The sequence below is a fragment of the Natator depressus genome, chromosome 1 (assembly GCF_965152275.1).
Source record: "Natator depressus isolate rNatDep1 chromosome 1, rNatDep2.hap1, whole genome shotgun sequence".
NCBI classification, from domain to species: domain Eukaryota; kingdom Metazoa; phylum Chordata; order Testudines; family Cheloniidae; genus Natator; species Natator depressus.
In genome coordinates this window covers 145081462-145096087 of record NC_134234.1, presented here as the reverse complement: position 1 = coordinate 145096087, position 14626 = coordinate 145081462, and the positions used below count along the sequence as shown (strand labels likewise).

The 14626-nt window shown below is 44.3% G+C and overlaps 1 protein-coding gene across 1 annotated transcript; it reads left to right on the top strand.

Moving 5' to 3' along the window:
- The first annotated feature begins 4131 nt into the window (after window positions 1-4131).
- NR0B1 (nuclear receptor subfamily 0 group B member 1) lies at window positions 4132-14408 on the top strand. Its single transcript, XM_074946188.1, has 3 exons — window positions 4132-4833; window positions 7161-7407; window positions 14337-14408. The coding sequence occupies exons 1-2, from the start codon at window positions 4263-4265 to the stop codon at window positions 7403-7405; spliced, it is 816 nt and encodes a 271-aa protein (XP_074802289.1). The 5' UTR covers window positions 4132-4262; the 3' UTR covers window positions 7406-7407; window positions 14337-14408.
- The last annotated feature ends 218 nt before the right edge of the window (window positions 14409-14626 follow it).

Genomic DNA, 14626 nt, shown 5'->3' with positions numbered 1-14626 from the left:
AGTGTTTATACTCCTTTCTATTTTCCTCACAAGGATTTAACTTCCACTTTTACAAATATGTCTTTTTGCCTCTCACTGCTTCTTTTACTTTGTTGTTTAGCCACGGTGGCTCTTTTTTGGTTCTCTTACTATGTTTTTTTAATTTGGGGTATACATTTAAGTCAAGCCTCTATTATGGTGTCTTTAAAAAGTTTCCATGCAGCTTGCAGAGATTTCACTTTTGGCATTGTACCCTTTAATTTCTGTTTAACTAATCTCCTCATTTTGTGTTAGCTCCCCTTTCTGAAATTAAATGTTTTTCCTGCCACAGGGATATTAAATTTAATTATATTATGGTCACTATTACCAAGCAGTCCACTATATTCACCTCTTGGACCAGATCCTGTGCTCCACTTAGGACTAAATCAAGAATTGCCTCTCCTCTTGTAGGTTCCAGGACCAGCTGCTCCAAGAAGCAGTCATTTAAGGTGTCAAGAAACTTTATCTCTGCATCCCCTCATGAGGTGACATGTACCCAGTCAATACTGGGATAATTGAAATCCCCCATTATTGAGTTTTGTATTTTAATAGCCTCTCTAATCTCCCTGAGCATTTCACAGTCACTATCACCATCCTGGTCAGGTGGTTGCTAATATATCCCTACCGCTATATTCTTATTATTAGAGCATGGAATTTCTATCCATAGAGATTCTATGGTACAGTTTGATTTATTTACGATTTTTACTTCATTTGATTCTATGCTTATAATGCCACTCCCCCACAAGCACAACCTGTTCTGTCCTTCCCATATATTTTATACCCTAGTATTACTGTATCCCATTGATTATCCTCATTCCACCAAGTTTCTGTGATGCCTATTATATCACTATCCTCATTTAATACGAGGCACTCTAGTTCACCCATCTTATTATTTAGACTTCTAGCATTGGTATATAAGCACTTTAAAAACTTGTCTCCTTTTAGCTGTCTGCCATTACACAATGTAATTAAATGAGAATCTTTTTTATTTGACTGTTTCTGATCAGACCCTGCTAAGGGATCCCATCCTAAGGGATGTCCGAACCATGTGTTCCTCTGCACCTGCCAGCTTTCCCCCAGCTCTTAGTTTAAAAACTGCTCTATGACCTGTTTAAGTGCCAGCAATCTGGTTCCATTTTGGTTTAGGTGGAGTCCATCCTTCCTGTATAGGCTCCCCCTATCCCAAAAGTTTCCCCAGTTCCTAATAAATCTAAGCCATCATCTCATCCACGCATTGAGACTCTGCAGTTCTGCCTGTCTAACTGGCCCCATGCATGGAACTGGGAGCATCCCAGATAATCTCTTTCATAAATGCAGTACTTTGCATTTGTCTTTGTTGACTTTCATCCTATTTGTTTCAGACCATTTTTCCACTTTGTCAAGATCATTGTGAATTCTATTCCTGTCCTCCAAAGTGCTTGCAACCCCTCTCAGCTTGGTACTGGCTGCAAACTTTACAAATATACTCTCTAGGCCACGATCCAAATCATGTATGACAATATGGAATAGAACGAGACCCAGGACAGATCCCTGTGGGAACCCACTCTATATGCCCTTCCAGCTTGATTGTAGTTGAGTAGGCTTTCCTGAGCAGTTGTGCACCCACCTTAGAGTAGGTTTGTCTACGCTGTGTTTCCCTAGTTTATCAGACGGTCATCTTAGACAGTATCACTTGCTAAGTCGAGATATATGACATCTACTGCTCCCTCCTCCCCCCCCATCCACAAGGCCTGTTACCCTGTCAAAGGAGGATATTAGGTTGGTTTGACATGATTGATCCTTGACAAATCCATGCTGACAGTTATAACCTTATCGTCTAGGCACTTACAAATTGATTGATGATTTGCTCAATTATCATTCCGGGTACCAAAGTTAAGCTGAGTGGTCTACAGTTGGGGATCTCTCCTGTCTTCCACAGGTTCTCAAAAATAAGTGCTATTGCCTCAGAGATCTCTTCAGCTGGTTCTTTAAGTATTCCAGGATGTATTTTGTAAGGCCCTGATGACTTGAAGATATGTAAATTGTCTAAATAATTCTGAATTTGTGTTTTCTCTATTTTAGCCTCAGATCCTAGCCCATTTACAGGGATGTTAGACACTTGATCACTGCTAACCTTTTTGGTGAAAACTGAAACAAAAAAGGCATTGAACTGATTTAATAATATGGCAGAAGGTGAGAAGACATAATTGTTTAAGATGATGGACGGTTCACAAACAACACCATAGGAAGATGAAATAGGTATATAAAATACATAGGGCCAGATTTACCCAAACCCGGTGAAAGGTAGTGAACATTCAACTTCCTGTGCCAAATTGATCGACCTTTTTGTGATGGTGGGGGTATGCCACCCCCTACCCTTCCCTTCCTCAAGCTTTCTGCTGGGGGATAGCATCTTTAAATCTCACCCAGTGTGTTATAGGAGCTCTGCTGGCAGAGATTACTGAGCCTACGCAGCCACTTTCCAGCTCTGCTCTCCTCGGTACCCCATAGTGTAGGGGAGGTTGCACCTGTTTACCCCCTTCTTCGAGGAAACTGGCCTAGAGCCTCAGGTTAATTTAGCACTGGGAATGTAAAAAACGAAGACTGGCATAAATGGAGACATTTCCACCATATAATTCTCAGTTGGTGCCGGTGTAACACCCTATATTTATGTGCCCCATGTGCTCCCTCCTTTGGGAATACCCCACGGAATTCCCCCCAGCCTTGCCTTTCCCTTAGGGAATTCCCACCCCGCCTGGCCCCTCCCGCAGAGAGATTGGGGAAAACTCTGCAGGGACTCTTGGGTGCGAAACTGCCTGTCTACCAACACGTGGCCCCTGAGCTCAGGTTCCATGGGGTGCTGGATTCAAAGGTCCCTTCCCCAAACTTGCGGATGTAACCAGCGCTCTGCGGGGCCCCTGCTGTGCGGAGCAGCACCTGCGGGCAGAGGCAGGTGGCACCATCCAGTGCTCTGGGAAGAGGCGCGTGGCAGCTCAGCCCCTTGCCCCACTTCAGAGAGCGCCTCTGGAAAGGGGAAGGGGGAGGAACGGGTGTAAAATGTTTCATCTCCCCCCCCCCCACAGACACCTGAAAGCAAGGCAGGGAGCGATCCGCGAGTAAGGCTGGAGCATACGCTGGAGGGTAGGGATAGGGTCCAGAGTGACCTAGACAAATTGGAGGATTGGGCCAAAAGAAATCTGATGAGGTTCAACAAGGACAAGTGCAGAGTCCTGCACTTAGGAAGGAAGAATCCCATACACTGCCACAGGGTGGGGACCAACTGGCTAAGCAGCAGTTCTACAGAAAAAGACCTGGGGATTACAGTGGATGAGAAGCTAGATCTGAGTCAGCAGTGTGCCCTCGTTAGGGCTAACGGCAAATTGGGCTGCATTAGTAGGAGCATTGTCATCAGATTGAGGGAAGTGATTATTCCCCTCTATTTGGCACTGGTGAAGCCACACCTGGAGTATTGTATCCAGTTTTGGTCCCCTCACGACCGAAGGGATGTGGACAGATTGGAGAGAGTCCAGCAGAGGGCAACAAAAATTATTAGGGGTCTGGGGCACATGACTTATGAGGAGAGACTGAGGGAACTGGGGTTATTTAGTCTGCAGAAGAGACGAGTGAGGGGGGATTTGATAACAGCCTTCAACTACCTGAAGGTGGGTTCCAAAGAGGATGGAGCTAGGCTGTTCTCAGTGGTGGCAGATGACAGAACAAGGAGTAATGGTCTCAAGTTGCAGTGGGGGAGGTTTAGGTTCGATATTAGGAAAAACTTTTTCACTAGGAGGGTGGTGAAGCACTGGAATGGGTTACCTAGGGAGGTGGTGGAATCTCCTTCCTTAGAGGTTTTTAAAGGTCCGGCTTGACAAAGCCCTGGGATGATGTAGTTGGGGTTGGTCCCGCTTTGAGCAGGGGGCTGGACTAGATCACCTCCTGAGGTCCCTTCCAACCCTAATCTCCTATGAATATAGCCCTCAAGCCAGGGGCAACCTGGAGCCAGCAGCTCTCAGGCTCCCTCTAGCCACCGCAGTTGCAGCAGAGGAGGCGAGCAAGAGCAGCAGCAGCAGGAGGAGGATTTTTTCCCCTCTCTCTCTCTCTCTCAGCCAGTAATGAGCGTCTGCCCCCTGGCACGGCTGAGCCACAGCGCGGCTGCACACGCACGCACACGGTATAAATAAGTTAAGGGACAAGCAGCGGGAGCTCCCCGTCTGGCTCAGCCCAGCAGGCAGGAGGGGAGCCCCCCTCGCCCCCCCCGCGGCGCCATGGCGTGCGTGGCCGGCTGCCGCTGCTGCACGGAGCGCCGGAGGCAGAGCAGCATCCTCTACAACATCCTCAAGAGCGAGGAGCGGAAGGAGGCAGCGGCCCCGCCGCCGCTGCCGCGGGCGCCGCCGCCAGAGGCGGCTCCGGGGCCCGGCTGCTCGTGCGGCTCGCGGCGGCGCCTGGCTCTGCGCAGCCCGCAGGTGGCGGGCAAGGCGGCCTCGGCAGTGCTGGTGAAGACCCTGCGCTTCGTCAAGAGCGTGCCCTGCTTCCAGGAGCTGCCGCTGGACGAGCAGCTGGTGCTGGTGCGCAGCTGCTGGGCTCCCCTGCTGGTGCTGGGGCTGGCCCAGGAGCGGGTGCACTTCGAGACGGTGGAGACGGCGGAGCCCAGCATGCTGCAGCGGCTACTAACCGACCGGCGGCAGGAGCAGCAGCAGCCCCCCCCGAGCAGCAGCCCGCAGCTGCCCTCGGCCGGCGAGATCCAGGCCATCAAAGGCTTCCTGGCCAAGTGCTGGAGCCTGGACATCAGCACCAAGGAGTACGCCTACCTCAAGGGGACTGTGCTCTTCAACCCGGGTGAGTAACCGGGGCTGCTGCCGCCGGCGCCTTGCAGGACGGGGATTCCCCTCTCAGCGGCACCGCCTGGGCATTGCCCCGTTTGATCCCTTGCCAAGCGGGACTGGAGGGAGGTTGGCAGAAGGAGCTGACAGCATTTTATTCAAGGGGAAACACTTGAAAGCTGGAGCTTTTTTTTTTTTTTCTGTTGAAGGGAGCTTGCGTTACATGCACTCAGGGGAAGGAAAAGGAGGAGGGTAGGGTTGCCACCTTGCCAGGTTTGCCCAGGAGGAAGCTGTCCAGGGAAATCTGTAAGGATGCTCAGTAGGCACTGCCAGCTGTCCCATTTCATGGGCTCAGAGCAGCCTGGGGTGCTAGGGTTTTTGGGTTTTTTTTTCCTATCTCAGAGGTGGCAACCCTAGAAGAGGGGCAGACTATCATTTTCCATTACAGGGCCAACCTCCCAACAATTGGAAAACTTTGGCCTGGGCCACACACTAGGAAAATTAGGTTTCAGAGCAGCAGCCGTGTTAGTCTGTATTCACAAAAAGAAAAGGAGTACTTGTGGCACCTTAGAGACTAACCAATTTATTTGAGCCTAAGCTTTCGTTAGCTACATCCGATGAAGTGAGCTGTAGCTCACGAAAGCTTATGCTCAAATAAATTTGCTAGTCTCTAAGGTGCCACAAGTACTCCTTTTCTTTTTAGGAAAATTAGGTTGGTTTAACTACATCACTCCAGGGTGTGAAAAATCCACACCTCTGAGCAGCATAGTTAAACCAAGCTAAGTCCCTGTGATTCTTCTGTGGACCTAGCTGGGGCATCTCAGGGAGGTGGATTAACTACAGCAACAGGGGAACTCCTGCTGTCAGCACAGGTAGTGTCTACATTGAAGCAGCTGTGCTGCTTTAGCATTTGAAGTGTAGACAAGCCCTTTGCGGTGCTTGGGGAGAGAAGGGAAGAATAGAAGGTGGTGCTGTGGGATCCTTTTCAGCTGGAGAGCGCTTTGTCCAGCTTAATTAGAGTCTAAAAGCCACTAGTACTAAATGACATGTCGCGTGGGGTGGGCAGTATACATTTATTTCTGTTTCATCCTATGAGAAAAATCTCTCCTCTTTCCTGTTCGTCCAGGCGTTTGATAGGGATCTTTCCAGTTACAATTCATACATGACGACTAAGCAACTAGCTAGAGTGCTTTTTATTTTGTGTTAAATAATTGCTTCTGAGGATTACACCTTCTGCCCACTTTCTTTGTTACAAAAAATTAATCCATGGAGGTTGGTTAGTGATAGTAATAGTCACTGTATTTTTATTTCTGAACTTGCAACTTTGCAAATTCAACAGCTGCACCACAAGCCATACGGTAAGTATTATGGTTTGGTTTCTTAAAATAATCAGGTGGTAATTCATAACTGCAGTTAAGAAAAATTAATGGATCAAACAAAGTGTGCTAGATAAGGTTTTCAAAGAATAAAAAATTATCATCTCAAGATTTAGAAACAGAATCTGGTTAGATTAAATGAGGAAAGCTTGTATATATGTATGCATAGTTTGTTTAAAAAGCAATATTTTTATATAATCTCACAATAAAGTCAGATATGTTAACAGTTGATTTTTATTTTTAAAACCTATCTGAAATATAACAGCTTGTTGTGCTCAGATATACTACTGGAATGTTTTAATTAATATTGTCAAACTTAGACCAAGAAGGAAAGGTACTGAACTTGAAAACAACTCCAACTCCCCTATTTTGTTTAGTTAGAAAGCAAACATCCTATCACACCTTGGAGATAACTTGCTTATCATCTGCAATGTGGAGCTTGTTCCAATGTAGCTGTCAGCAGGACACATTAATATGAGTAGAGCATTTCCTAGTGGTCAACAAGTTATTAGCAAAATTGTTCCTTTTATTGTTATCTTTACTATTTACATGGTATATTTGGCACCTTGAAGATCAAGGTAATAATCCATGCTGGTCATCCATATTTTATCACCTACAAATTATATATTTTTAAAAAATATGAATATTGGAAAATCATTGCAATCTAAATTTGTTGTTGCATAACTAAGAGAAGCACTGCATGTCCAGAACAGCAACGCGGTGAGATTTTGCATTGCACTGTTAAAATCTGTGCATATCTACATGCAAGTTGGATATAATATCTCTAGCTGAATCATTTTAATGCAGAAAGGTAATTACGTTTGGCTTGTTCCTCATCTAAGAAATTTCATATTGATGTTTATGAGTTACCAGTTAGCTGGCATGCTGCAGGATGGCCAACTTCCATGAGTTGTTTTATAGATAAAAACTTTGTAAACGGACATTTAGTTTCCTGTTTTTCTTTCAGATCTGCCAGGGCTGCAGTGTGTACAGTATATCCAGGGACTGCAGAGGGAAGCACAGCAAGCTCTAAATGAACACGTCAGACTGATACATCGAGGGGACCAGGCCAGATTTGCCAAGCTGAATGTTGTTCTTTCCTTGCTAAGATCCATTAATGCTAACGTAATTGCCGAACTATTCTTTAGGCCCATCATTGGAACAGTGAACATGGATGACATGCTGCTGGAGATGCTTTGTGCAAAGTTATAAAGGCATGTATACAAATAAATCCATTACTAAGGAAGTCCTAGAGCAGAATAGTGTAAAGTACTGTAAATAAACTAACTTATTATTTTTACATAGATAGTATTTTTGTATTCAATAATAAAATATTCAAGTTCTGACATTTAATTTTTATTAAACTTGTTGTTTTCAGAATAGGATGTACAGCCATGAAAATATATGCTTTTTAAACCATTAATGAAGAGTTTTAGTTTCCAAAGTGAGATGAATATTCTCTGTCTTTGAATAAAGGTCAGGCTGACCTGTGTTACGTTTTCAAAATGAGCAACCCCCACTTTTTCCCCAAAGCATTGTTGTTTTACATTTTAACACATTTCTTTAGAGAGTCAAAAATAGGATAAAAGAGCCAAATTACTTTACACATTTCAGTTACATTAAATAAGATACCTTAGTTACAGCAATCTTTATAGTTGAACTATGGGACTTATCCATAACCACTGAAGTCAGTAAAGTCTTTCTGTTGACTTTATCAGGCTTTGGATGAGGTCTGTATTGAATAGTTAAGGGAACCATTTACCTACGGGCTTGTGTACATTGGGAAATTGACCAGAATAGCTATTGCACAATAAATTATTCTGCAATAGCTCCTTTTGTGGACACTCTATTGTGAAATAAAGTCACTTTATTATGGAATAATTAGTATGGTTCTAAAACAGAGTAATTATTCTGGAAAAAATGACTGTTCATTACCATAAAAATTACTCCACAATAACTATTCCAGTCAATTTTCCCATGTAGACAAGCCCTTAGATAATGTGTTGCAAACATTTCAAAATTGATTGTTCAGAGTAGTTCAGATACTTCCAATGCCTGTGGCAAAATGTTAAATTTAACATATGTTGGACTCTGGGGGAAACAGAACTCAGTCTTCTAAACACAGGAAACTCTTTACAAAGCCATAAGAACTATTGGTATACCACAGACAGTTGATTTATTTCCCCCCTAGGCATTTGCTATAAAAACCAGAATTTGGCCCACTGAATTCTAATCTTGGTTCCACCTGTGGAAACATAAAATTACTCCACTGAAAGTATGGAGGTTTCAGAGTAGCAGCCGTGTTAGTCTGTATCCGCAAAAAGAAAAGGAGTATAAGCTTATGCTCAAATAAATTTGTTAGTCTCTAAGGTGCCACAAGTACTCCTTTTCTTTTTGTGAAAGTATGGAGTTACTTTGGATTTACATCACTGTTACTGCAATCAGAATCTGGCCCACTGTGTTTAGTAACATATACATGTCTCACTTAGGCTTTAAATTAAATTCATTTTCCTTATTTGCTTGTCTTAGCCCAGTGGTTCTCAAAGCCGGTCCACTGCTTGTTCAGGGAAAGCCCCTGATGGGCCGGGCCGGTTTGTTTACCTGCCGTGTCCGCAGGTTTAGCTGATCGCGGCTCCCACTGGCCGTGGTTCGCTGCTCCAGGCCAATGGGGGCTGCAGGAAGTGGCACGGGCCGAGGGATGTGCTGTGCCCTCAACATTCTTTTTGTTCCTTCTCCGGTAGTTTGTTTATATTATCAAAGACAAATCATAAAGTCAGAAAATGAAAAAAAGACTTGTTAAATCATGTAGTCCACCTTTCTGCTAATGTGAATAGTTCCCTATAGCAAATCATTCCCATTCTCTGATCTCACCCAGTCCCAGCGCTCTGCAGCAAAAGTTTGAAAGGCATATAACATTAAGGCCCCATTCTATGCTAGGACAATAACCCACTGCTGACAATGGCTAGCTGCAATAAGTTCTCCTGGCCACTGAAAATGGTTTAGTTTTAATGTAGATGGGGGAGTGAGGAAACAAAAGAAAAACATTTTCAACAGGAAAAGTATGATAACTATCAAGGATGATGTTGAAGGAATTTTTATCCAATCTCTATTATTAACTAGGCACTTCCAATACCTGCTGAAGAGGAGAGTTGGCATGGTTGGAGAAAACATATTGGTGACAGTCATTATCGGCAATGGATCATTTTCCTAGTTTAAATGGGGGCTTATAATGTTAGTTTTCTTGCAGATTTTTTTGAGCTAAATACCATTTTACCAGCAAGATTTAATGACAAAGGTAAATATAATGAGGGGGTTACAATATAAAAACGAATGGTCAAAATGTATTTCTTACAAAATGGTAATTAAAAAGAGATGAGATCAAGGAGGTAATATCTTCTGTTGGACCAATTTCTGTTGGTGAAAGCAACAAGCTTTCAAGCTATGCAGTCCCGAAGAAACGGTCTGTGTAGCTCAAAAGCTTGTCTCTTTCACAAGCAGAAGTTGGTCCAATAAAAGATATTACCTCACCCACCTTGTTTCTCTAATACCCTGGGACCAACACAGCTACAACAACATTGCAAACAAAAAGGTAAATTAAAACATATCATGAAATGATCTTTTTTTCCCCACCTTTAAGTGGTTTAGGTGGGGGCTGACGTTGCTTCTGTTACTATGGGCTTTCTATTTATTAAAAGGAACTCTTTCAACAAAAATAATGGTCTTGTTGGTGATTAGCCCTTACACAGCTATTCAAGGAAGATCCCATCCTATACCCACTTACAGCTGGCTATGTAAGGGGTGGCTTTTAGAGCTGGTCAAATTTTTCCCAACAAAAATGTTTTGTGTTGAAAAGGGCCTCTTTGGATTGGTTTAAAATTTTCTGTTTTTCTCACAAAATTGGGAAAGAAAAACATGTGTTGATTTTCCTTCTCCTCCCCTTGTCAATTCTCTCCCGCTTTTTCCAGTAGCAAGTGAGGGGGGTGGAGGGGAAGGAGAAAAATTGAGCTGAAGTGCTTCAATCTAAACAAAGCCAATCACTGTTGGAACTGAAACTTTATGTAATAACCTCTCCTACTGCCATGTGTTTTGTAAAACCTCTTAAAACATGGTAAGGGTGTGCCTACCCCTCATGAATGTTATTCTGTGGTGGTGGTGGGGAACTCACAAAGTCTTCGTTAACCCCAACCTCGGTACACCCCATGCAAGGGCCAGGGATAATCACAGCCCCTCTGCCCAGGGAAAGGCAGGGACTGGTCGAGGAGCAGTCTGCATCATAGGCGCTGACTCTGTGGCTGGAGCACTCATGGGGAAAAAAACCAAAACGTAGATGCTCAGCACCTACCCAGCCACAGCTGTTTGGCAGCTCAGGGAGGGACTTGAGGAAGGGCGGAGAGCAGCGAGTGGCAGTCTCAGGGAGGGGGTGGAGCGGAGCGGTGGTGAGTGGGAAGAGGTAGGACCTTGGGAGAGCCAGAGGAGGACCTTGAGAGAGGGGGAAGAGTGGAGGTGGGAAGAGGTGAAGCGAGGGTAGAGTCTTGGTGGGGGCTGGGGGTAGAGTGGGGCAGGGCCTTGTGCCAGAGCTGGGATGGAACACCCCCTGGGGAAAAGTAAAACTCAATGCCTGTAGTCTGCATCCAAATGAATTATTATTTGTAGTAATAGTATTACTGGAGTGCCAGTGAGCTGCAATCATGGACCAGGACCCCATTGTGCTAGGTGCTGTACAAACACAGAACAAAAAGTCCCTCCCGCAAAGAGTGATAGCACAGCTTGCACGCTCCTTTTGTGTGCTACATAGCTTTGGCAGGGACTGTGTCTCCTGAGAGACCGTCTCCTCTGGAGCTTCCTCAGGAGAGAGGATGCTCTGCATCACTTAGTCCTGGCCTGTGTCTTAAATGCACAGTCAGGTTCTTAAGTTCCTAAGATAAACGGACAGCTAAATATACCAACAACAAATCTGTAAAATAGTTTGTACAATCTTAGAATAATTGGCTGAATTTTCAAAGGCCTAATGCTCAAGTTGCTGGAATTTCTCTCTGTGTCTGTCTGTCTGTACCATGGTAACTTTTGAATGGTGTATCTGATCAATTCCAAAATATCAGGAAACATTCTCGGCATCAATGGGAAGAACCCTATAAATGTGTGTGTGTGTGGGGGGGGGGTGGGAAGGAGGGGCACAGATTGCCCTTTCCTCTGGTTAGCAGATCCACAGTTTGGATCCACAGATCCACAATGCCTCTGCCATTGTCTATAGATCAAAGAACTGGCTGAAGGCAGCCATTAACATCTTTCAGCATAACAATACCCATAGCTCATCTCTGCCCATCTTCTCAATAGAGCATAACCTGTTAACACCCGAATGACATCTTCCGGACAGAGAACAGTAAGGGTGGAAGAAAATGGGGAGTGCACGCAGCCCATAGCATGTGGGAATGGGGCACACAGGATCCCTGGCAGGAAGGTGATTGAGGGACACTGATAGAGGGATGGGGGAGATTGGGGATACACAGAGCCTCCAGGCTGGGGGACAAAAGGTAGAATAGAGGGCAGAGCCCCTGGGAGGGAAGGAAGAGGGAACAGGGGTACACATAGAAACCTTGATATGGGGGAAGGGGAGCACAGAATCCCTGGCAAAGGGACGGTTAGGGGACTCTGGTACGGAAGGGAATGGGGGTGCACATGGAGCTCCTGCCATAATGAAGGGAGAATGAGAGTCCCTGATATAGGTGAAGCAGAAATGAAGGGCACATAGAACTCCTGTTGGGAGGGACCCTGGTATGGGGAGGAAGGAGTTGAGGGAGGAACACAGAGCCCCTGACATGGGGGCAGAAAATGGGGAACGCTGGCATATGGTAGAGAGGGAAGAAGGGCACACAGAGCCCCTGGAGTGGGAAGGAGTGGGGAAGGGGACACATAGCCACCAGCATGAGAGTGTGAGTGGGAGTTGTAGGGAGTCCCTGAATCAGAGGGCAATGGGAAAAATGGCAAACAGGGACCTTGGGAAGGTGGGCGGGGGGGGTTCCAAGGAAGCCCTATAAGCCAACACCTTAGAAAATTGCCTGAGAGATATATGCATGCACACTAAACAGAAACATTTAAAACTGTTTCTTGCATTTATGAAAATATGACATGGCAATTTTTTCCCCCTTCACAAATTCAGGTCTTTTTTAAAAAAAAAGCTCTATTATATCACTTCGCTCCTTGCACAAAGAGCTTCTATTTCATCGTGAAGGACCAAGGCCAGTCACTTAGACAAGTATCAAAGGAACAAATGCTGTCCCCAGCGCACAAGCCTATGGCGAGTAACCAGGCTGTATGCGAAGGAAGAATTTTGACAGACCTGAACACTCCATGGACACTAGTGCATGCAGCCCCAACACAGCACACCCTTCCGTGCAGTGTGCCCTCTTCACAGGGATGGTGGGGTGGGAACAGAGAAGCATGTGACTAGATGCACCACATAGGAGCAAATCCATAAGACATGAGGCACGATGGTAGAACTGCTGGCCAACAGGTGGTGATTGAGTGCAGAAGCCCACCAGAATGCTTCCAATTTAAGGGCTATGGAACCTAAACATCCTAAGTTCAAAATCACTTCATTTTACAGAATACAGGGTGGGTATAACACGAGCACAGCTGTTCACTCTTGCGAACAGGCATGCTAGCTACAATGTTCGGCTCTAGCTGAAAGTGGCAGAGGAGACCTATTGGCAACCTTACTTAGAGGGAATTATAATAGCTGGGTCTCATGGTCACAGGGAAATATTTCCTGTCACTTTTTTGGGGGGGGAAGGGGGAGGGAGAAGAGACATTTTTGCACCACATATTGACACGTGACTTTCTGTAGAAAGGGGCTGGGTCAGCAATCGTACCAGGTTTCCTAACGCAGCTCACTACTTCCGACTGAGCCTCTTCTGTGAGAATACAAGGAATGAGCCTTCTCATAACAGCGTCCTGCACTCATTAGACAGACATCTACCTTACAGTCAGAATGAAGCAACTCTGGTGCATCCAAAAGCAATATTACAGAAACACCTGTCAAGGGCAGAGTCTAAGCTAAGTAAAAGGGCTATACCAGTTAGATGTTTTGGAGATGAGCTTACTAAAGGACTTAACAAATTATATTTCAATGTCCACATAGGTGGAGCATAGTTAATGTGTTGTTTTTGTTGACAAAAAAAAGTCAGTGTTTTTTTGGGAGAAGCTAGGCTCCCAAAAGAACGGCCTTTTTAATTTGTTTTTGTTTTTTTAATTATTCATGTTGTCTTGTTGACTTCATTGGAACTATTCATGTCAGATCCACAGGATCGGGCCCACAATATGTAAACAGTGTTCAGACATTTTGATAAAAACCGTTTAAATGCCATTCTAGTGCTAAACAATGTGGCAAAACATTGTGGGATTTGGGGGGAAAACATCATCTTCTGGGCATTACAAGGATACAATCTCGTCCTTGGATATGCTTGTACAGCTCTGAAGAGCAGTTCCAGGAAAAACAAACCAAAAAAACCCAGGCTTAATTATCTGGAGTGTTAGAATAATTGGAGTCGGGATACCTTTTCTAGAATGCTCCTAAAGGAAGCATATAGAGGATATTAGTTAACATTCTAATGTACATATTGACATTATTCCCAGGCACATTTAAATGAATCCATTATTCTCTCCCTAACATTGGTGCCCTGAGCACTGCTCTCCTCATAAGCACAGTTCCCCAGAGCTCACATATTTCACAGGCATTTCAAACTGAAAGCAGCCTTTCCACAAATTTTATTTAGCAATCCTCATGGTGACAGTCCCTGCTAGATAACGTCACTGCTGTCCATTTTGCCCAGTAATAGCTATTGCCACCTACCCCAACCTAGATACCCAGCATTTCTATTCAGGAGTGCAATGCTAGCAATAGTGAGTTTCTAATCACAAAGTGCCATTCAGCAGGGGTTACTCTTGGGAGATACCCTTTCCTCTGAAGAGATTTGAGAAAGTAAAAATCACAAGAAACCTCATATTTTCAGTGAACCTGGTTAAGAATGTTTCTTATAGATAAGAATTAAATGGTATTTATTCTTAATCTTCTGTTTTCTAGTTTAATGTATAACCTTTGTTCAGGTAATCTTTCTAATAGCTTATTTTCAACTTTTTTTTTCAGCCGTTTGCTCTTACAAATAAACTATGAACATCAACTGAGCAATATCTATTTTGTACCCAAAGAAGAGGCCGTGTAAATAAAGTGTGTATTTTCTGAAATGAGTGTGTGTAGCGCATTGAATCTGTTAATAGTTGTCATTCATTTTTGTCTGTTTAAAGACAGAAGTACTTCCTCTAGAGGACATTCTAGCATTATAGTAAACATTTAAAAACCTTCAGAAAGCCATTAAGTTATTTAGCAGTCTTTCACCAAGAAAAACAAAAAGATAATAATTGACAGATGCAAATAAA